This window comes from Rhinichthys klamathensis, unplaced genomic scaffold (genome assembly GCF_029890125.1).
Source record: "Rhinichthys klamathensis goyatoka isolate OS25496 unplaced genomic scaffold, OSU_Roscu_1.1 h1tg000020l_1, whole genome shotgun sequence".
NCBI lineage: Eukaryota > Metazoa > Chordata > Actinopteri > Cypriniformes > Leuciscidae > Rhinichthys > Rhinichthys klamathensis.
This window is the reverse complement of record NW_026606571.1, coordinates 440,717-464,229: the sequence shown is the minus strand read 5'-3', so window position 1 is coordinate 464,229 and position 23,513 is coordinate 440,717. Positions and strand designations below refer to the sequence as shown.

The following is a 23,513-nucleotide window of genomic DNA, read 5'->3' as shown; positions in this document are numbered from 1 at the left end:
CACATTTTGAACTTTACTGCGTATGTAGAACGTGATAGCTTTTTGTATGAAATTGTATGGTCTACAAAATCATTCAATTCAGACTTGTCAAGATGTTTATTTTTTTATGGATTTATTTATTATCTCCATGTGGAATTAAAAGTAACACCGTGTTTCTGTGTCATATCCAATGAGTTCTTCAAAACGTGTCTAGTCACACTAATAATGTCATGCTATTGATCAAGTATATCAAACTAAATATGTTATTTTTTTATCTTCATACATTTGTGTATAATCCTGACATTTTTCCAGTCTTGCCTTATGTAAGGCTTGTACTTTTTTTCTTTTTTAAAGATGATTGCCCTATTTTATATTTGTTCAGCTATAGCAGAGAATGAACACATGTCTTCAGGAGAGGCATTCTCTCTGGCTCTAGAATGGCATTGTCTAATTATAGGCTCATTTTATTTTAGGTGGTTGCTGGAAAAAGCATGACAATATTTCCTCTACCAGCCATGTGTATCACTCAGCAGTGTACAGCTGTCACCTAAAATGAGACATGAAAATTAGCCATTTCAACAGAATAGTGCAGCAATAGCCAGAGTAAATCTGGCACACTCCCTAAAAGCTATCACACACTCCGATACATACACATGAAGGTATATAGATTTTCATAGATCACTACCTTTCAAAAAGTGTTCTCTCTGATACATTTTTTCAGGATTCTCTGATGAATAGAAAGTGGGGAAAAAAACAGCATTTATTTGAAATAGAACCCTTTTGTAACATAAATATCTGTCACACATGATCGATTAAATTAATCCTTGCATTTCTTTAAAAAGAATCTTACTGACCCTAATGAATTATTCAAACTATTTATTTTTATAAAAATATTTTTCTCTGCTAGAAATTGTTCTTTGTGAGTGCTATATCTTGTAAAATATGAATTTATATATTATTTGAAATATTTAAAATCTATATATTTTTCTGCAATTACTAAATGACTAGGAAAGTAATGGAAAAATGTATTGGCCATAAGGTGTGAGAACACAGATGAGTGCAGCCTATTTTAGTTTAAAACTGAAAATCACTAGCATGTCATCTTCATTAAGGGTTGTGTTGGAGTAGTCCTGCTCTTTTGCTCGCTTAATGAGTACCAGCGGGGGAACACTGCAAGGCTTGCAGCTTCTCATTCAACCAAATTACTTATTACCCTGATTCATCACTGGGCTGTCATTCGTGCACCTGAACGCCCTGCACTGTACAGGCGCAAGATGGAAAAGCTGCTAAAAGCTGGCATGACCTCCAGCAATGAGGTCAGATTGAGATTTTCAGCGTTTTAGGTCATTAGCGGTCTTTCTCATCCATGGTGTTTGTTTTGGAGTCCTGCATCAAGTAAGCTCAGCTGCTCTGTTCTTTTGTGTTTATAATCTAATATGCTCAAGATATCATGTGGTCAGTGAACATGATGTTTGAGGTTGTACTGGGTGGTGAATTGTGCACACTTGAGGTTGATTTTATGAGTGACACCTGTCAAACTCCCTCTATCCCGCTCTGTTCTTCCCTTTCTAGCTCTGATGTAAGACTGCTTTGTGGTCATTAGTGCTGCACTCAGCAGGCTTGCAGTAGCCAGACTGCTTGCCTCAGCATTAATGCTTCATTTTTTTTCTCTTCTGGTAGGCGATAGAGTGATGGGCCTGCATCCTCACAAGGCCCTGCCAATCTTCTCCAGTATACAGCCACTATCATATACCAATTATAGTCAGCCTGGGAAGAAAAACTACACTGTTACTAGAGACCGACGCACAGTTAATTGGTGTTTCCGCATGGGATTGTAAATGCTTGTATTTAGCATTTCCACTTTTTAAATGGTGGCTTACGCACTTTTAAGCTACAAAGAGTTGAAATAAAAGGATGAAAATGGCAGTCTAGCGTTTCACCCCACGCTTTGTGCTGAGCTACAGTGATTTCCACTGGTGTGCCACTAAGAATAGTACCGGTTAAGGCTTTTTGTGAGGAAGTTTCTTTTGAACGGGGGTGGTGCTGAATGGCAGCATTATGGGGATAAAAGACCTTTGTTGGACAAAGGATAGTTTTATAGATGCTGATGGAGCAAGTTGCTGTGTAGAGTTGACTTGGTTACTGGTTGCACGGTGGGCTTTTTTCCTTAGGGGGAAATTTATAAATTTATATTTATATAAATTGAACCTTTACATTTTTTTTTTTTTTTTTTGCTCAAACAATTTCCCCAATGCTTTAAACACTGACGTCTGCATGCTTTTTGTTTATAGGTGTATTCAGAGGCGATACAGTGATATGATGGAGATTTACACCACAAGTGCCATGCGACGCGTTACATTTGGATGCGACGGATTTGAGTGCACATTGCTAAACACAGCGCTCTAAAAACAGATCCTCAGCTGTGCAGAAATGCTCCATACGCAACCTCACACACTCTTTACACTCCTCACAAATTGCTGATGAGCTCCAAAAATAAAAGCACAGGACTCTCCAGTCCACCTGTGAAAATGTGGGAGTCAGAATGTATAGGTTCCATTACTTCAGGCCTCTCCTATATGCTAACATGCTAAATGGTTAGTGTGGCAGCTGCAGTCATATCATGTGTTCGCAGAAAAGCATTTGACCTGACGCTTTGAGCTTTATGCTAAACTGAAACCAATTTCTAATGTTAAAATAAAATGATTCACTATGATTTTGAGTGAATTGAGTTGTTTCAGTATTTTCTTATATGTCGAAATAGGCACAGAAGCAGAGCTGAATCGCTTGAGCATGTCAGACTGGACTTTGGTGTCAATAAAGTGTTCCTATAGCGGTCATGACCTTTGCTGATGCAAGTCCAGTGAACAGATACAAAAAGGTCAGTGATTGTCTTGAAATTTCAACCAAATTGAGGCATAAAGTCTACATTTTGAGAATATTCGACCAGTGTAAGAGTCTATTTGAAAGCTTCACGTATGTAAGTCTTTGATCTAGAATTTGACTCACTTTAAGTAACAATTAATTCTTCTGTGATTTAAGGTGAAAATTATGCATTTTCATAATACAGTGTTTTTATATATATATAAAGTTGTGAAAGTCCATATAACAACTACTAAGTTAAGTCACTGATCAAGAAATGTCCACTAATCTGAAGCATAAGTTTTACATTTTGATAATATCATTTTACTAGTTAAAAGTTTGGGGTCGATAAGATTTTAAAAACAAATTTGAAAGAAGTATCTTATGCTCACCATGTCTGTATTTATTTGATTAAAAATACAGTAAAACAGTCATATTGTGAAATATTATTACAATTTAAAATAACTGTTTTCTGTTTTATTATATTTTAAAATATATTAAAATATATATATATATATTATAAAATGTATATTTTTCAGTATCATTACTCCAGTCTTCAGTGTCGCCTGATACTTCAGAAATCATTCTAAAATGATGATTTGGTGTTCAAGAAACATTTCTTATTATTATCAATGTTGAAAACAAAGCGTCTTAATATTTTTTGTGGATTTTCAGGATTCTTTGTTGAATAAGAACAGCATTTATTTGGATTATAAATCTTTTGTAACATTATAAGTGTCCTTAGTGTCACTTTGGATCAGTTTAATGCATCCTTGGTGAATTAAATTAATAATTTCTTTAAAAAAACAACAACTAAATTATGAGTTTGAGATCTTAAATTGTTTAGAAATGTCTTATTGGACTCACATTAAGTTAGAATTAAAGTTCCAGTAATAATTTGTGGCATAGTGTTTACCATATATAGTATTGATCAGTATTTCAGAGTCAGGAGTAATTTTGCTATTTTCGACCAAAATAAACATCTTCACACTAATTCCCTCAGGGACTAGCCTAGCTCAGCCTCTGCCTTTCCCTCCACCACAACTAGCTTCTCTATTTCTCTCTCAGAAAAAGAATACAAGCCTGCACTCCAAGCATGATTGGTCAGCTGCCCCCACCCCATAGCCCTCCTCTCATTCTCTCTTTCTCTCTCTCTCTCTGCTTAAATAGTTTTAACAAAAAATAGAGAGAGAGAGAGAGAGGTAGGGAGAGGGGGATGGGGAAAGCTGGGGGAGGGTAATTGTGTATGTGTGTGTGTGGGTGCTCTGTTGTCACTGGTTGAGAGAGAGAAAGAGAGAGAGAGAGAGAGAGAGAGAGAGAGAGAGAGAGAGAGAGAGAGAGAGAGAGAGAGAGAGAGAGAGAGAGAGAGAGAGAGAGAGAGAGTTTAGTCTTGTTCCATATGTGGAAAAAAAGCATAGTACTGCACACACGAGCCTGTCTGCTCCAGGGATTATCTAACAGCTTTTGAATCTGATGTGGAAATGCAGGCATGAGTAGGTGAGTCTACCTTGACTATTAAACTGGACACTTTGCTGCTGTTGTTCTCATCTGAAGCTGTAAATGATTGAAAGTCTTAACTCTGCATAGCACTGTCCTCTACTTCTCCTGATAGCCTGTACTCTTCTTCTTCTCTCCGTTTCATTGCATTCTCCCTCCTTTAATGTGAAACAGCCTCTTCTGCATTCCCCGCACTGCATGCAGGTGTCGGTTTTTAGGCGAACGACTCTTGCTGTCTGCATGTGTGTGCATGAGTTTGGTATATAGATGTGTCAGGCTTCATTCTCAGCAAGTTTAGAGGTTGTTTATTTAGTATAGTATTTCAGTCAGTGGTCCAATGTAAAAGCTTCCATGTCAAGTTTAAAATATTGTAAAAGCATCACACTGGAATAAAGTTTTGTATTTTTTCTGGTCTAACAATATTCATTTCACACAATTTCTCATTTTTGTCACAAAATCAACAGTTACATGAAAGAGAACATCAACAAAAATATATACTATATTAACTTAACTAAAGTTTTAAGCCATTTTTAATTTTTTTATTAACCTATGCATGAACCTCTAAATAAAAATATACTATATTAAATAAAATTATCTTGTGTATTATGTTGTGTACTCATTTACAGGTGTGTGTAATATATATATATATATATATATATATATATATATATATACATGTGTGTATGTTAACTTGACCAGATTCAATAATAAAGTGATCATTAAAACATTGGTGTGATTAAAAATACATATATTTACACATTAACACAAAATAATTTCTGTACACATAAAACTATTTATTTAATTTTTAAGCATAATTTTGTAAAGAATGGTTTGTCAGTTGCCATTTCATTTCCTGAAAGCAGGGCTGGACGCCATGCTGTTTGACTAACATTATTATGTAATATTTTTCATTCATGTGTGAGCTATCCTACACGCTCACTTGAGAAGGAATGACGCTGTCCTTTGGGAAACACCAAACAAATTGTTCATGCTGGATTTTTAGATATACTAAATTCATTAGATATTAGATTTTTATTATTTATTTAAAAAATTTTTTTTAATATTTGTGAGTCATTTCAGAAACAGATTTTCTATCACTAATATGCTTCAATAATAAAAAAATATTTATATACTTTATAAGAAATTATATAAGAAATTAAAAATAATGCTATTTATTCATTCATTGCAAAATAATGCAATACATATTATATATATATATATATATATATAGCCTATATATATGTGTGTGTGTGTGTGTGTGTGTATATGTGATTGCCAATATACGGTAGTTGTTTTTTAATATATCTTCTGTTTAATATATCTTTTTTTTCTCATAGAAAAAAAAAAGATAATTGAGCCAGGAGAGTGTGTGGCAAGGGATGAAATGAGCTTAATTTTGTGAAAGCATGCTCTCTGGCTGCTGTTATGAGGCGAGGGGAACGGCTATGGTATGCATGGTGCTTTTTGTCAGGGAGATTTAGAAAGCCCTCTTTAGAAGCTGGACACAACCATACAATCAGCTTAATGCCTGTGTGCAGGCTCTTAATGAATACCCCTGTGTGTGTTCAGCCCACAGTGAGAGTCCCTGTGTCCGTGACTGTTTCACTCTTGCCTAAAATTGAGATGAAGTCTTAGAGGCTCTTGATTGTAGGTTGCACACTATGCTCACATATATGCATCATAAACTTGTTTGTTTACATTTTAAAACAATCACATGGATTATGCAGTGCAGTGTATGCGTTAATGTGGAACATTAACCCCTCTTGAATTCTCCTCCTCCTCTTTTTATTTTTTCAGGAACACGTTTTTTAGAGTCCCAATGTGAGCAGAGGCCAGCGATGGACTACAGCCGTACAGACGCTAACCTGGGTTTCTCCGCAGAACTGTTACCATAATCGAGACCAGATCCGCAGAATGCTGAGTCCCATTGTTCCCTATAGTAAGTGTAACCTTTTTGATGTCAAACCCCAGAAAAGGCAATAAATAACTTATTGTCAACTCCAGACTAGTAAAAAATTCCCCTACGGCTACTTAGGTATTTGGTTTGTTGGTAAACCAGTTTGAACAATGCCACAATTTAAAAATGAAATGTCTCAGATGTTCACCCCAGTGTCCTCACCATGATGTTTTAATGAAAAAACCCAAAGTATATGTCATGGTTGGTAGGACAGGTGTGGGGGTGAGCTGATGGCTCTACCAGGAGAAACCCTGTGGTTCTGCCAGTGTCATCTCGCTATGATTACCCACCAGTGTCCAGCTTACTAGCATAGTTACTTCCTCTATCTCTGTCCTTTTCTGTCTGTCTTTCTTTCTCTTCTTTTCTGCCTCCCTTTCTCCAGCTCTCTTCCCCCTCCTCACTGTTCTCGACTGACCTAATAACTGACGTGTCCAGTTTTAGCCCCCATTCCTAACCCCCCTGCCAGGCTTCAGTTGAGCTCCGCGCTGGCCCTCTCCAAAACAGCATTGTTTGTAGGCCAGCATGGGGTTTCTTCCCCCAGTTCTGCCTGAAGAGATGCTTTTTTCTCCACTCTTTAGCTCTTCTTCTCTGTGCTATATAGGCATGACAGTTACATGAAAAGAGGGAGGGAAATCAAACTAAAGGACCAAGGCACCTCAATTTGAGCTGTAATCATGTATTAATGAGTCGCCAGCTTGAATACCTTTCAGCTGGCTTGCTAGGTTGTTGCAGCAACCGATTACCATTGATGTCTAATATGGTGTTATAATTCCATTTAGCACGACATTCAGAGGACCTTTGTCATATGTGCCGATGGAATAACTTTTTGTGTTTGTTTTGATAAATTCATTTTGTCATGCAAATAGTTAGAACTGCATTCTGTAGGCCTACAAATGTTTTAGGGCCCGTCCACACGAAGACGCGTTTCGCTGTATACGTATAAATTTTTTATCGTATTGGCGTTTCGTCCACACGGATCCGGCGTTTTGGGAGAGTGAAACCGCTATTTTTTGAAACCGGGTCCCAAAGTGGATAAATCTGAAAACGACACCCTTGCGGTTTCGTGTGTACAGCCAATCCGTATATTTTGTGAAACGATGATGTCATCACATCACGTGTGGCTGCGTGCGTGACGCATCACACGTAACAGCAACAACAATAATGGCGGACTACATGATTGTGTTCGTGCTGCAGAAGCTACTAAGCCTACTAGCATTATTACAGCAAATTCTTTACAGCAAATTATTACATCTTCGTCTTCTTCTTCTTGGTTCGTATTCAGCGCGCAAGGTTATGCGCATGCTCAAAGTCTTCTTCTCCGTGTATAGTGTATCTCTGTGGCAGAATTACAGCGCCCCATGCTGGTCTGGCATATATACTACACCGTTTTCAGTCGGTTTCAGTGGTTTCGTGTGTACGCAGATATTTCTTGAGACGACGCCGTGTTTACGGATTTTTTTTTTAGAACGAGGAAAACAAAATATCGGATAGGGAACGCACCGGCTTCGTGTGGACGTGGCCTTAGAAGACAAGAAAAACTTGTCTTCAAGGGAAGAGCTTTTATATTTTTGTGTAATCACTCAGTACTAATCATAATTCCACATTTGGGTGGAATTCGGGTGAGCAAGATTAATGCAAAATAAGAAATTACTCCTTTTTTGAAATGACTAATTCAGCAAGGATGCATTCAATTGATCAAAAGTGACAGTAAAGACATTTATAATGTAACATAAGATTTCTTAAAAAATATTATCCTTAAAGAAATGTATCATGGTTTCCACAAAAATATTAAGCAGGTTAATATTTAACGTTAATATTAAACGTTTTCCACATTAATAATAATAAGAAATATTTCTGAAGGATCATGTGACACTGAAGCCTGGAGTAATGATGCTGAAAATTCAGCTTTGACTTCACAGGAATACTTTACATTTTACAATATATTAAAATAGAAAACGATTATTTTAAATTGTAATATTATTTCACAATATTTCTGTTTTTACTGTATTTTTGTCAAATAGATATAGGGTGTGAGCATACGAGATTTCTTGTTAAATAATTTTTTTAAACCTTACTTTGAAAGGTAGTTTGTATATAAATGATTTATTGATTTATTAATTTATATTTATAGTTGATTAAAGTTCTGCCTTTCCTTGTATAATGAATCAGTGATAGGTTCTAATCTGAAACTCTTTTCTGTCTAGTCTCTCTTTGCACACTTTATTTTCAAAAATGTCACAAAGCCCTGTCAGAATATTTTGAATTCTTTGAAGATCTAGAAAGTTGTTATTTGTGTGTGTGTGTGTGTGTGATTTAGTGCACAAACCTCTTAACCACTGATTTGAGATGGCTAATGTCGCAGATCCTGATTTTCCAGTATTGCAGGATGCATTTAGATTTTGAAACTGATCTTTTTGTTTCTAAAGTTTGATGCTTATGGACTGTGCATATGTGTGTGTGAATGTTTCCCTGAGTGTCTAGTGTGATATTAGGACAGCACACAAAGGTGTTAGATATTCTTTGGAGTTCACCCTTTGAGCTTTTAAACCCAGGCAAATACCTTTTTCTCCAGGTCGTTCGCAGTCCCGAAATGTCCTTTCTGTTCATTCTGCCTCATAATTCGTCTGTGCCGGAGCCAGTTGAATGTAGGGCAGCTTATGTGGTATATATGTGAATAGTGTCACATCCATGCTGGAATTTTCTTTGTGGAGCAACTGAGCATTTCTGACATCAGTGTTTATGTTTGCATCAAGAGGACAGGCATGTTTGTACTCCAAATGTGCGTTTGAGCATTTCGTTTCATGTCTGTCACATGCAATTACATATACTCTCATTGCATCAACAAACAAAAGTGTTGCATTGATGAGCACGTAGGAACCGTAAGCTGAAGAGGTTCAGAGTCGGAGCTGAAGGAAATCTGAGAGAGATTCCTGGGGCCATGGATACTCCTGGAGGGATTTGGTGCAAAGAATCTGTAATCTGCACTTCAAACACACCCTTAAATCAGTCCCAGGCCAGCAGCCCATGAGTGCTCTAACTCTTGTTGCTTGGGGGCCCTGCTGTCCAACATATTCCTTGTGTAAAGAGAAACAAGCATAGCCTCAGCTCTCTCGCTTTATGACCTCATTTCTTCCCTACTCCACACTAAAGGCCTGGGCAGATGAGGCACTCTAATTGCATCTGTTAAGTCATTAAGGCTTTGAGTTTGGTCTATAGGAAGGGGCGCTTTGGATGGCGCAGAAGGAGAGATTAACAACGAGCATCTAACACATCTATTCTAATGAGAGCGACAGGGTGAATACGCTTCTGGAGAGGCATGCGGACCCTTGAGTAAACAGGCAAGGTGCTGAAGTGTTTGTGTGAATGAGTGCGGGATCATTAGCGTTGGGTGTGAATGGACTTTAATTAGCCCGCAGTGCAGTCAGTGAGATGGAAAAGAATCTGTGGCCATAGGAAAAGCAGCTTAGCGATACACATTCTGCCTGGGACCCCCCTGCCTCAGCTCATCATCTCACCATCGTTGAAGACCGCTCATTAGGCCCGTTGCTGCCACAATTAGGCTTCCAATTAAGTCCCGGACTTCTGAGGGTTATTGGGCATCAAGCTTGCAATCACTGCTCCAAGATATCACTCAAACTGCTTGTCCATGGTTCTCTAATTAAAGGTATAGTTCAATCAAAAAATGAAAATTGTGCCCTTATGTTTTTCCAAACATGTATGTCTTTGGAGCACAGAAGGAGTTGTTGTTTTTTGCACATACAGTGAAAGTCCATATGGTCCAATGTTGTTTCATTACATGGACAAAGCCGGTTGAAAACATTCTTCAAAATATCTTCATTTGTGTTCTGCAGAAGATACATAAAGCATTCCTGTAGCTCAAACAGTAGAGCATGGCACTGCAAAGGTCATCGATTCCCATGGAAAGCAAAAACTGATCAAATGCAACGGAAGTCGCTTTGGATCGAAGCGTCTGTCAAATGCATAAATGTAAAAATAAGGTCATACAGGTAACAGGTTTGGAATGATACGAGGGTGTGTAAATGACAGAATTTAGATTTTTGGATGAACTATCCCTTTAAGCTGGAGCAAATCAGGCATTTGCGTAACATACTTTATGTCCAGCGTTCAATCCTAGTCATATTTGTGAGTGTGCACACAGAACATCCCGACACGGTTGTTGGGTTATTAAATAAAGCGGCCAGGGAAATCGAGAGAGGGCACTGATACGCAGTCCGGACACTCTGTGAGGGGGCAGGGTGAAAAGGAAGGAGGGAGGGAGGGAGGGAGGGGTGGGGGGGTGGAGAGAGATTGGAAGAAGGAGATGGAGGAGAACAGGGGGAGATGGAGGAGAGATTGGGTAAGAGGGACAGATGGAAGGGGGTGATTGGTCATCACAGAGCCTAAGGACAGCTGTTCTTTGATATATTAGTGGACACAATGACCTAAACCTGGCCTGCGGCCGCAGAAAATAGGAACCCTGTTTTTCTTAAAGGGGAGGGGTGCCAGGCATTTGGCCATTTGTGGACAAGAATTAGCTGGTCAGGGGGGTGGGGATGTTGTTTTTAAAATTATGAGCATCTAATCATTCATTCAAACCACCAAGGCTATGGGTTTCTCTCATTTTCATTGCAAAATGAGCTCAAATGTGCACAAGTATTTATTCACAAATTAAACAGATATTGCACTTGACAACATCATGACACTTTTATTTATTTATTTTTTCCATTTAATTTTTTCCCCCCATTTTTATTCTAGTCATCATTAACATGAACCCACGGATTGCAATTTACTGTGTCCCAAAAGGCAAAGCAATAACACCTTCAAAGCTGAGAGATTATGGACTGCAGCTCACATGGATGACTAGTGAGAAAGAGCGAGAGAGAGAGAGAGAGAGAAGGAAAAAAATCAGATCATTCACTGCCACTCTAGCAGATAGGCTCCTTCCTCTTGGGACCCCACCGGGCCTGGCTGAAAAGAGCCACGGCGTCTGGCAGTGTGCAGAGGAGCAGGTGTGAAAACTCATAAGGCCCACCGCCTCTTCTGCTATTACATCTTTTTAGGTCCATGAAAAGGGAGCAGATGAGCAGAAAGAAAGAGACAGAGAGATCATGTTAACCACACTGCTGTAACTAATGCATCACTTCATAAAAATTGTCTTAGTTCTGCCCTGTTATGCATGCCTTGTAAATTATGAGGAGCTGCTGTCAGGATTTTTAAGGAAGGACCTCACACTACTTTCCTTATGTTCTTTATTCTTTATCTGATCTGCCTTTATTTAGGAACATAACATATTTTCACAAGACATCGTTATCGATATGTTTTTTTTTTTTTAAAGAATTTTGAGAACTACATATTTTAAGTGTTTTTAATTTTTAATTTTTTTATTTATATTGTAATATAGAATATCTCTATTTATTTATTTGGATTTAAATGAAAATAAGAAGTACCAACACTGTACAGCCTGAAGAAAGAATGGATTTTTAAATAACTATCGTAAAGGCTTTGCATGACTTTAAAATGCCCAATGGGCTTACATCATTGACATTTTGCAGTTCCTCAGCCTAAAGCATTGATTCAGAGACGTCTGTATACAGAATACAAATCAGCTGATGATTGGAACTCTGGGTGCCATCTTATCTGCACTAAGGTGATTAATTCATGTAAACACAATCCTCCCTCTGCAGTCTTTTCAACCAGATCTACCCTTTCTCTCTGTCTCTCTCATCATTCTCCCTCTCTCTCTCTCTCTCTCTCTCTCTCTCTCCCTCCTTCATCTTTATTCTCTCTTGAAAGAGCCCTTCTTTTGTGGCATCTGCGTTCTTCAAAGGGAGTTCCACACATACCAGCACTGTGGGCTGAAGTTTCAGGACATAATTCCTAACTGGATGCTCACTGTTCACCCGTACAACTTCTTCTTTTCGGTTGTTTTGAAGTTTAACTGACAGAAAGTGGTAGTAATTAATCAAATACTCTGAACTGAGCAATCGGGTGTGTGTGTGTGTGTGTGTGTGTGTGTGTGTGTGTGTGTGTGTGTGTGTGTGTGTGTGTGTGTGTGTGTGTGTGTGTGTGTTGTTATTCCCGGTTGCTTCCCTCTAAAGTTGTCTCTTATTTCAACAGTGTTAGGGTAGCTGGATGTGTACTCTTTGCATTTGTCTGTGTGCTGTTTAGTTGCAGTGCAGATGCAGAGGGTCTCTTGAACAGTGTTTGTAGGATTTGATATTTGAATTTGCAATGAGGGGGGAGTCTTTAGTAGATAAACCTACTTAAATCTATGTGTGGGGTTTAGGGAATGGGTGCCCACCATAATACCTGATTGGATTGATTCAGCCTGCTCCTGTTTACAACTGGCCCCTGTGCAATCTGCCTGGTTTAATGGCCCCATGTCCCAGAAGGCTTGTTGCATCCATGTAGGTTTTGTTCCTCAGGGCAGCGAAACAAAAGTGACGCGGCCTGAAAGTGCACACGGACCCCTGGGGAGCTGTGAAAAGCTGAGCATCCTCCGGCAGCCGGGCCTGCTCGGCTCTCACATTGCAGAACCTTCTGCTCCGACATCCTGCTTGTAGTCGCATAGAGTCATAACTAATATTTTGGTTATCCTAACTTTTTTTTTAAATCTAGAAATGGATTATTAAAACCCAATGATATTTGTGAAATATCAAGATGGCGCACACAAACAAACACACACGCACATCTCCAAAGGAACCCTCAATAAATCCCAGGACAGCACAAAGGCTGTCAGCGCACTGCTCCTGAATAGATTAATAAGATTTCCATAATTAGGCAGGCCTCTGACAATAGGATCCCTCAGCTTTTGTCTCAGGACCAACAGGATTGTCAGGCCAGAAGGACGTCTGCTGGATGGGCTGTGCAACAATGGATACACAGACAGTAAGGCGACCAGTGGAAACATCTGTCTCCCTGCCAGCCTCGGACCCGCACAGAGCCACACCACGGCAAGCTATTCGTTGCTGCTCACACAAAGCAATGGCCAGGATTGCTCTATAGCTCTGTTTAAGCATCTGTAGTTAATGGTGTGTGATTAGAACTGGTCTAGTGGCTATAATTTAGGTTTGTGCGTGTGAGAGGGAGACAGAAATGTTGTTGTGTCCATGCTGAGACACAAAGTTGAGATAAAGCTGCACTTTTTCCAGCATTTCTCATACACAATGTTTTGCCTTTTGGTTTATCTATCTTCTTAATTACCTGTTCAATTCAGTCTCTCTCTTTTTTAAATTATTTTTGTTTAAAGGTGCACTTGATCATTTAGAGGTTAAACAGGGAATGATTTAATTATGGCTTACTGCAACTAGTGCATTTTTACAATGGTAGTGGTAAATTTTGCTGAAAATTATTAGATATCTGCTACTATAAAAATATATAAAAAATAAATATATTTCTTTGCACTACTGATATTTAATTGTATTAGTTAAAATGAATGTTATTAATATTAAATAATAGAATTAATAATGTATTGTCAATCATTATTTTTTATTTCTCATTATACATGTTATGCTGCAAATGCTTTAGCAAGACAAATGTACAGTTTTTGTCATGCAAAAAAGAACCTTAAAATGTAAATTGAGTTCAGGAGCTTGATGTTTGTCTAATCTTAACGAGAACAGTCTTTGTTCATATGCGACTGCTGCTATATTTATCAAAACGTATCATCTCACTCTCTTTTGGCACATTTGATAAATTATTTCTTGGTTTGATACTGTCATTTATTCACTGAAATGAATATCCTTCAGTGGTCAGTCCCACTTCTACCAGTGTAATTGGACCATCTATTCTCAAATGCCCAGAATGAGTTAATTTCAGCTGCTGTGGTGATTTAAATAGAAACACTTTTAACACATTTAAATCACATCTAGATTATTTGATAGTCCCTGCTGAGGCATAGCTCTAATTGCAGAACAGGTTGATTCATTACTAATGAGTAGTAGTGTCAGTGTTGTCACGATACTGGAATTTCTAACTTCGATGATACCTTGAAAAATATTGATTATTCGATACCATTTTTTTGATACCACAGGGAAAACTGCTATATATGCTGCCATACGTTAGTTTTATTATCTCATATTTTCTTTATATAATTTGGGCAATTTTGTGGCAATAGCTTACACAGAGGACAGGGAGGCTTTATTTGAGTCTTAAAGGTATAGCGGAGGATCTTTCCGAATTTTAGAGAAGACCCGCCCTCTCCAATTTTTTTAAAAATGCACATGCGCAACACTCTATTTGCATGACTTGTGCCAGGGCTAGCATCGCTAATCATAGCTTACATTAACTTTTACTAGCAGTGATTTTAAATGGATTTCTCCAAATAGCATGACAAACTTTACCTGTCTAGTAGAATCTTCGCGACTGCGGCATCAGTGGGAAGCCCAACCTGTGCTTTTAGCGCATGCCAGTGTGTGAAATATTCACCCAAAATCACTCTGGTCTTGTTTCTATATTCTGCGGCCTTTCTCTTCTTATCATACACTTCGTATACATTTTTTCTCTTTCGACCCTCAGCCATTTTCAAAGGAATGGCTGAAACCGTAACTCATCGCACATAAATTAATACACCTGAAAGTGCGCATGCGCAGAAAGCGAAAACTACATAGGGACGAGCATGTACGACGGCCTTACGTAAACATATCACCAGAATGATTGACACTTAGGTGGACCAATAGTATAGACTACCCACCCGGAAAAAAAAAATCCTCCGCTATACCTTTAAATTTACACACACAAAAAAGACAAGTGAACAGATACAGACCAGATTCTTATAAAATAAGAACAGACAAACAAATTGCAAATGATAGCACAAATAAATACAATAGAATAAAATTAAATAAACATGGTTTTAAGTTTTTCAGGTGGGTCTACCAGTAGTATTTGGGTAAGAAATACTACAGAAATTAAATAAAGTAATCAAATATAAAATAACACTGGATAGTTTTATTTTATTTATTGTAAAAATTAAATACAGGTTAATGCTAAAAATGAAAGTTACGAAAGTAATTCAATCAAGACAAGTGTTTCTTTTTTTTCTTTTTTTCTTTGATTAACATGACAGACAGCAGCAGGTATATTAGACTGCTGTCACTTTAAGAGCTTATGCGCGGATCCAATATACTGTTTGTTACACAACATGCAAATTCTTTCTCAACTATTTACTTTCTCAAATGTGTTTACCTGAATACTCGCTAAGATGGGCATTTTGACATCATTTGATCGTTTAAGTGCAATAAGCCACAAAATAGAACTCAATTTGGTACTCACAAGCTGTTCGAGATGTCACGAGATGTGCGCGCCACTTATATAGATTAGTGGTGTGCGTGCTTTGGGTTTGAGCGTAAAAACTTACAGAAATGAGTAAATTTAGGTGCAATTCCCCCAACCCATGTAACACGGAGCAAATGAGACATGTTAGTGAGAAGAGGTGAGTCAACTCGCCGTTGGAGGGAAGAGAGAGTGAGAATGTGCAGTAAGTATTGGAGTATTAGAATCGTTTCAGTTATTTCAGCATCGATGCGTATCGAAATATCTATATTTTTGACAACACTAATGGGTAGCACTTTTAGCTGAGTAGGACACTTAGAGGAACTGTTCCTCTTGGAAGTAGCCTTACCCGAATAGCACTTCCATGTCCAATTTGGAAACGATTTCCCGTGTGTCTTGGTGCACACACACTCATGTATATTGATGGAGTGGACAGCAGTTTGGCCGCCTGAATGACCTCTCTAATGTCAAACCCCATCCTCTCACATAGACTCATGCGCGTGCATGCACATGCACACACGGCGGCCGGAGCGCCTGCTGTCCACTCCCCCTCCTCCTTTCCTATCCGTTGCAGGTTTTATGAGCTCCCCTGGGCTGCCATCCATCTCTGTCGCACACTGGCCCCATTATTGTGCTCCATACAGCACTTCACAAACCAGCCTGCAGATGGGATTGTCCTGCTGGATATACACTGTTTCTACTGACTGGACAGTGACCAAATACTTTACCTGTGTTCACCTTGTTTACATATTCGGAGTCGTTTTTATGTTTTATCTTGTAGTTATATTAGAAATAGGGGTAAAATGTTAGTTTGGACGTGGGGACCTTGAGGATCTAGAGATGAATATGAAGGACATGGTAATCCAATGGCCATCTGGTCTGTTGGTGTGATCTTTTGGAATAAATAGCAGGCGTAATCTGAAGACACACATGGGAAGGTTTGGCAACGGGAGGGGTGAGAGTTTGAGAAACAGAAAGAGCACACAAAGGGGGAGGGCCATGTTTTTGGGAGAAAACCGTAAGACGGAACATAGCATACAGAACTGAGGCTTGATTTAAATGGCAATAAAGCAGCAGCTTGCATACTCTGACAGAAGTGCGAATAACAAATCATCACTTTCTCCTCCGATTGCAGCCTATGATGAAGATTTGCAGTTTCTTTCATTTACTTCCCCATTTCCCCCTGTAGCCCTCACCCCAGGCTGATTCCTGACAGTTCAATAATGCCAAGCTATGTGTGGAATTTAGCTAATGCCTCTGGAAGGTGCAGTTGCAGACCCTCATGAAATGGCTGGTTTTAAAGCTCTGCTCCATGAAATTCTCAATACCAAGAAATAAAAAAAATTCCAATTGAAGTATTAAGATCTTTTTACTATTAACAGACATTAATTAAGCATACACCTATATAATTAACATTTTGATTTTTGATTGTTCATTTTAGAATTCATCTCTTATGATTGCCTTTAAACTGTGATGCTGTTAAGTGCATTGCAATTTTAGAAGCACAGAAAAGCTCTGAATAAAGGAATTTGCGTTATTAAAGGACATGGCAGAGACTGGATGTGGACATTTTTTTATTGAGGTTTATTTTCCACTCCTCATGTGCATTAAGACCCCCTTAGCATTGGGAAAGCATAATTAATCACAGGAAAGCTGTCCTGGAGAAAGCCAGAGGAAAGGGCATTCCACACTCCCAGTGCTTCATGGGAAGTGGCCAATGAATAGCACAACTATTTCGTCCACCCGTCCCAACCCCCCTTTTCCCCATATTGGTCCCTCCCTCTCCCCCTCTGCTCCTTCTTCTCTCTCTTTCCCTCCTTCTGTCAAGCTGGCCATAGAGGCCTTTTGGAAAATTGCTTTGTGGATGAACTGTGGTGGTGGGAGGGGATGTATTGAGAGAAACATGCGCAGGGTGATAACAGTTTCTCCTTTGGGAGAACTGCAGATGGCAACACAAGGCTGCTACATGGCTGAGGGCTTGAAAGGAGAAAATTCACAGCCCTTCTCTTTTATACTTACTGCAGAAAAAAAAGACTCCCTCTGTGTGCATGCACACAATACCAAAAGAGTTGTCTCGCCAAGCAAAATGGCAACAAAAAATCAGCCCCACAATCATCCATAATTTGCCATTAGTCATTTAGACTTTTCTTATAATTCTTTTAAAAAATCACTATATCCATCTAATACTGATTTGTAAATGCTTGGAACTTACACTTTTGTTATACAGCAAATTCTTGCATAATCTGACAAATTGCTATCTCCTGCAGGCCTATTGAAGATGCACTGGAACCCGGAGCATGCCCAGCCCTTGAGCCAGTGGCCTGAGCAGCATTTGGACGTGTCTTCCACCACCTCATCCCCTGCCCACAAGTCTGAGCTCTACCCCAGCCGCGGCCGTGGCTCCTACAGCTATGCCTGGGCAAATGACGACATCTCAGCCCTTACTGCCTCCAACCTGCTGAAGCGCTACGCTGAGAAATACTCAGGCATGCTAGACTCACCATATGAACGCCCAGCTGTGGGCGCATACCCTGAGGCTGGAGCCTTTGGGCCTCTCAACGGAGGCCAGAAAAGCGAATTGGAACCTTGGCCTCTTACGCACAGCACTGATGGGGCATATTCCTTAGTGCCTCCTTCATCTCATGATGGTCTGTCTGGGCCAAAGGTGGTTCCCACATCAGCAGGCCCACCAGGCTCTGGCAATGTGTCAGCTGTTAACAGTAACCTTTCAGACTCAGGCTACAGTGGGAGCAGCTCCTGCAGTGGGCCCCATTCCAGTGACTACCCCCCCAGTTACAACGGCACCTACCTCTCATCAGCGTACTGTCCCCAACCCAGTTCAGCACTTCCACCAACCTCGTTACATGCCCTTCAGCCTAACCCCACACTTCTCCCCAGTTACACACCTTCTGCGCCTGTGTATAACTACCCCCCTAGCACCTACCCTCACCAGACTAGCCTTGCTCCTAGCTACACCCACCCAACAGCCCCTTACATCCCCTCGGGTATAGCTGCCCCCTCTCCACTACCATCAAGACCCACAGTGGTTGGTGGCAGCTATGGCTATCAGAACAGCAGTCTAGGGGGCTCAGAGCCTGGGGGCTCTCTGAAGAGAAAAGCATTTGAGATGACCCTGGATGAGGAAGATGGAGATAGTTCACGCAATAGGAAGTATAGCTATGACCCCATGAAAGCTGGGGGAGATTCTCCATATGGGGTTACTGATAAAGCTGAGTGCCGTGGAAATGGCTTTGGAACGGCCAGCACAGATCCTCAAACCTTTAAGCCTAGTAAACCTTCATCTCAGTCAAGCCTCGAAGGAGACGAAGTTGAAAAGTACACTGGGCTAAAGCCCTTGGTTTCACCAACATATGGAGCCGCAGGGGACTACAGCCCCCCAGCAGCCATGACTGGGGAGAACAGAGGTGCAGAGCAGGGCTTCTCCCAACATCGTTCTCAGAAGTGCTCAGATCCTATGAAAAGCATGGAGCCCCAAATGCTGGAGCTAGTAAGCCGAGAACTGCAGGATTGCAGTCCAGCTTTGCTTTGGAGTGAACTGGCTGGGAACTGTCACATCAAAGCAGCACTGGAGGAGGACCTGCTGTGGCCTGTCCTGCGACCCAACCCTGCCATCCGCCCACCCAGAACCGTCCTGCTGTTTGGCCCTCAAGGAGGGGGAAAAACCACACTGGCACGATCCATGGCATCTCAACTGGGTGCTACCTTCTATAGGCTGAGTGGTGCAACTTTGGCCTCTAAATTGAAAGGAGAGGCAGAGCAACTATTGATCACCCTGTTCTCGGTGGCAACGGCCCGACAACCTTCAGTGGTGCTGCTCAGTGAGGTGGAGTCCGTTGAAGAGGAAGGTCTCAGACAGCAACTGCAGGCCCAGCTTGAGAAGATCCAACATGGTCAGAGCAGCCTGGTTCTGGTGGTATGCACCACAAGACGGCCTGATTTGATCAAAGATCCCCTTCTGCGCTGCTTCTCCAAGCGTTATCATATAGGCCTGCCAGATGCGAGCACACGCAGGCACGTGCTTCTGCAGGCACTGGTGCCCCAAGGCTGCAGTCTGGGTGAAAGGGAGATGTCAGCAGTACTGCAGCGTTCAGAAGGCTTCTCTGTCTGGGAGCTGCTGCAGCTCTGCCAGCAGGCTCTGGCATCAGCTTCTGCCTCGGCACCCGTGCCCTTGCACGGCCTCCCTGCATCCCTTTCTTCCCCTACTCTTCAAGACTTTGAAAATGCTTTCTGCAAGGTACGTCCTCACAGCACCTCCAAAGATCTGGACACTTGTATGGAGTGGAGCAAGGTTTATAGCCACTGAGAACCTAGTCAACCACTGGTTGGAGACTGCTACAATTGTTTTTAAATACTTGTTGCAGCCAAAAGAGTGGAACTCGTTGAGAAATTACAGTTTATGAATGGGAGGCATTTTGGATTTAATGCATTTAATCTAGGGAACATGCCATTGTGTGTTGTTTTTCTATAAATATACATATACTTTATTTTTTTCCCAAAGAAATGAAATATTAGGCCTTTCTTGAAGGGGCATTTATTAGTTGCTTGGCTTATCTGATAGAATATCTGAATTATATTTTGGAATTTCACTGGAATTCCAATTAGCCTTGATCCTGGAATAAACCTGGAGGTTATAGATCACTTGACTTTTTCCTGAAAAAATACCCCCATAGATTGCAACTCTCAGGATCCTATTTATTGCCAGTCCACTCCAGTGGTGTTGTATCTTTTGCGTTGATTTACTTAGATCATTTGGTGTTCAAGGGCTTAGGATTTATCAAAACTACTCTGTTTTTACCAAAAATGCTCAACAACATTATATTGTCCAAGTTACAGCATTCACCAAAAGGTATTTACTGTTATGCAACCTCTTGGGAAAGAAAGCAACAGTGTTTTGCAAAATTGATTGTTAGGCCGCGGTCATATCTTGTGCACTTTGTCAAAATGGTCATTTTACCAAAAGAGTATGCGTTGCTACCCAAAAAGTATTAAATTGCTAATCCATAAAAAGTCAGATAATAGAAAGAGACAGACTTTTACTGTTGGTAGTGGCACACTTCTTTCAGAACACTTTAATAAAGGTACCGTAATACGTTTCCAAATACAATATCATGTAAACAACCCATCACATTCCTCACAATCTTGTGAGAGCCTTTGCTCTGGACCCTCAAACACACACAAAAAAGCAAGGGTCCATGAATGACTATTTCTCTCTTCTGCTTTACTCAGTTTATTTTATTAGTATATGTAGTCTTGTTTGAAAATACTCAGGAAGAATTTCTTTACCTCAGAAATGATAACTAAAGAATGTATGTAATCTTAGGGTCTTAGTAGTAGGCATTGAGGTTGGAGGTGAGCAACAGACCTGGCACAGACATGTATACACACTGCATCTGTGCTGTTACCTCTTAGGTGAAACTTGAAAATGCTACCAAGACAAATAATGAATGTAATTCAGGTATTTCAGAGAATATCTGATGCCATAAATCCATGTTTTAACTCTATATGAAAACATTTTCCCTTATCCTAACCCTTTATTTTTGATGTAGATTTTTGATGGAGTGATGATTGTCTTCATGACGTGTTAGATGGCAAACCAGATGTTTGATTTTGTTGGACAAACTGTTTTTAGAGACCAAGGTACATAGGCCGTTTTTGAAGGACACTGACATATACTATGTAAGTCCTTGAAGAGCAAGAAAACAATACAAAGAACAACAACCCAAAGATCAGAATCAGATTGTTTTTTATATAATTGATAGCTAATCATGTCTAATCATAAATTGTGTTATTTGTATACATGTGTAATGTATACAAAATTGTAAACATGCTCATCAAATAGACAATCCAGATGGAGCAGCCTCTACCAATGTTTAAATATTTTTTAGCTTTTTTGTCTATGAGGTACACAAAAGCTAGAGCTATCAAATGTCTTCAAATCACCACTGCTGAAGAAACTGAGACTGAGTTCATTTATATTGTCTGTAGAATGGCTTTTGTGGATTGTTGAATTTCGATCAGCTGTGACATGACATAGCCTCTGATCACTCCTTTACCCCCAGCCCACCCATTTTAACACAATGGGTTGTCCCTTGGTTGTTGGTCCTGTACAGCCTTGTGATGAGCTGATTTCCCACCCCCCGTTCCTCTATATCCCCACAGCCTTTTGGAGAAGCCATATTCTGATTGATGTCCAGTAACCCTATAGCACTGTTCGGCTCTTCAAGTACAGCTGGTGGCTTCACTCATGCCATACAGGTCAATCAGAATGACCCCAGGAGCACATATTGATCAGTGCCGAAGAGACAGAAAACTACAGAACCTGGCAGACTCAGGGACAGCACACAAATGCATCATCTTGTGTAGAAAAATTCAGCAGCAATTCTTATTCATAAAACCAAAGATACACCGGTTTTATTCAGATGATATAAGTCATTTATGTGGCTGATTTCAAACAAGAACACAAAAGATACTGAGCAATTGAACAGTTTGTCCAACGAAATTGTCATTAATTAGCTGTTTTAAAACTATTAGTACAGTAACTTTGTTCTTGGATCTTGTTCTTGTACATTTTCTGTAACCATTTCTACCTCATTTTTGCAGCATATTGTACATGAAAATATTTATTTCATGTCTTTTTTGATGTCTGTTTTAAAAATGTTCTTGAAATGTAATGGTCTACCTCAAAAAAGACTGTATTTTAAGAAAAAAGTATTACACAATATTAAAGAGAATATGTCAAAAATCTCTCATGGCTCAACTTCCTGTACATGTCAAGAAGTGGCAGATTGTAAGGGTGAATTGCCTTCTCTTACACATGATCTCAAAATATAAGGTCAGTGAAACTAAGATTTGTGGGATATTGAGGGCCATGGCTATGAATAAACCAAATAAAAACTTTGGATCTTTTCCAAAGTTCCTTACTATGTTGCTTAATTTCATTCAGTGTTTAACATTTAAATACTATTAAATGATCTTGATTGCTTCCAGTGTCAAATAAAGATGTTCAATCTGTGGTCAAGGGTTCAATACAGTCCTCAAAAAAAGCACAAATCTTATGAAAAAAAGTCCATATAGATGGGAATTGGCTTAATTGGGGCCCAAGCACCGATGGTGAGAGGACCGTATTGTTATGTGTGTATTTGCAACTGATGTCTTAAACTATAAAACGTTGACCCCCCCATTATGTCCAATATATTTTTAAAGTCTGGAGATTAATCTCAAATTTAATGTAAAGTGCTGATGGATGCTGATGTTTAAGTCTCTGATTAAGATGAATAATGGAGGGTTACACACAGTCCTTGCCCTCCAGTCTCTATCTGAAGGATAATTGTTCTCCAGCTGCCAGTAGAATAAAATAATATCCTTCAATTCATCCACTCAATAACACACTCACCTTGTTGAAGCACTAAGGGTTAATAATATTTGAAGGTCAATTATTATCATGCACTGAAAAAAATCTGTGAATTAAGCTGTGGACTTACTAATTTTATTGTATTTTTTTATATTTCAGCTGTTACTGAAAGGGTGTAAAAAAATAAATAAAAAAAGCTCAAATGATAGGCTAAAGATAGTTGGTTCAATATCAGTTTTATGAGCTCTAATAATTAAAGGGCCATAATCAAGGGCAGTTAGAAACAGGAACAGTTTGCAATTTGTTTACACAATGTTAACTAGCACCAATTTTTTGGAGTGTTTTGCAAAAAATCCCCATCAATCCCTATATCTCTTCCACTATAACCCTCACCATAGCAACCATCCCTGCTGGTGTGACCTGGTCAGCTTGAACTCGACCTCTCTGACTCCAGAGCTAGAGCAGAATCTAAATTTACAGAGTGACAAAGTGTACAGATTCAGCATTATGAAAAAAAAAAAAAAAATACTGTTAAGATCAGTATGTAAAAAAAACTGTCAAGAGAGCCAATGGACACTT

At 39.6% G+C, this 23,513-nt stretch overlaps 1 protein-coding gene across 2 annotated transcripts; it reads left to right on the top strand.

Moving 5' to 3' along the window:
* The first annotated feature begins 4,177 nt into the window (after nucleotides 1-4,177).
* Nucleotides 4,178-21,940, top strand: fignl2 (fidgetin like 2). 2 transcript variants are annotated; one of them, XM_056238707.1, is made up of 3 exons: nucleotides 4,178-4,331; nucleotides 6,133-6,274; nucleotides 17,830-21,940. In XM_056238707.1, the coding sequence occupies exons 2-3, from the start codon at nucleotides 6,250-6,252 to the stop codon at nucleotides 19,884-19,886; spliced, it is 2,082 nt and encodes a 693-aa protein (XP_056094682.1). In that variant the 5' UTR covers nucleotides 4,178-4,331; nucleotides 6,133-6,249; the 3' UTR covers nucleotides 19,887-21,940. The 2 variants fall into 2 exon arrangements, with proteins under 2 accessions (XP_056094682.1, XP_056094681.1); XM_056238706.1 differs by having other exon boundaries at nucleotides 4,178-4,335.
* Nucleotides 21,941-23,513: the final 1,573 nt, after the last annotated feature.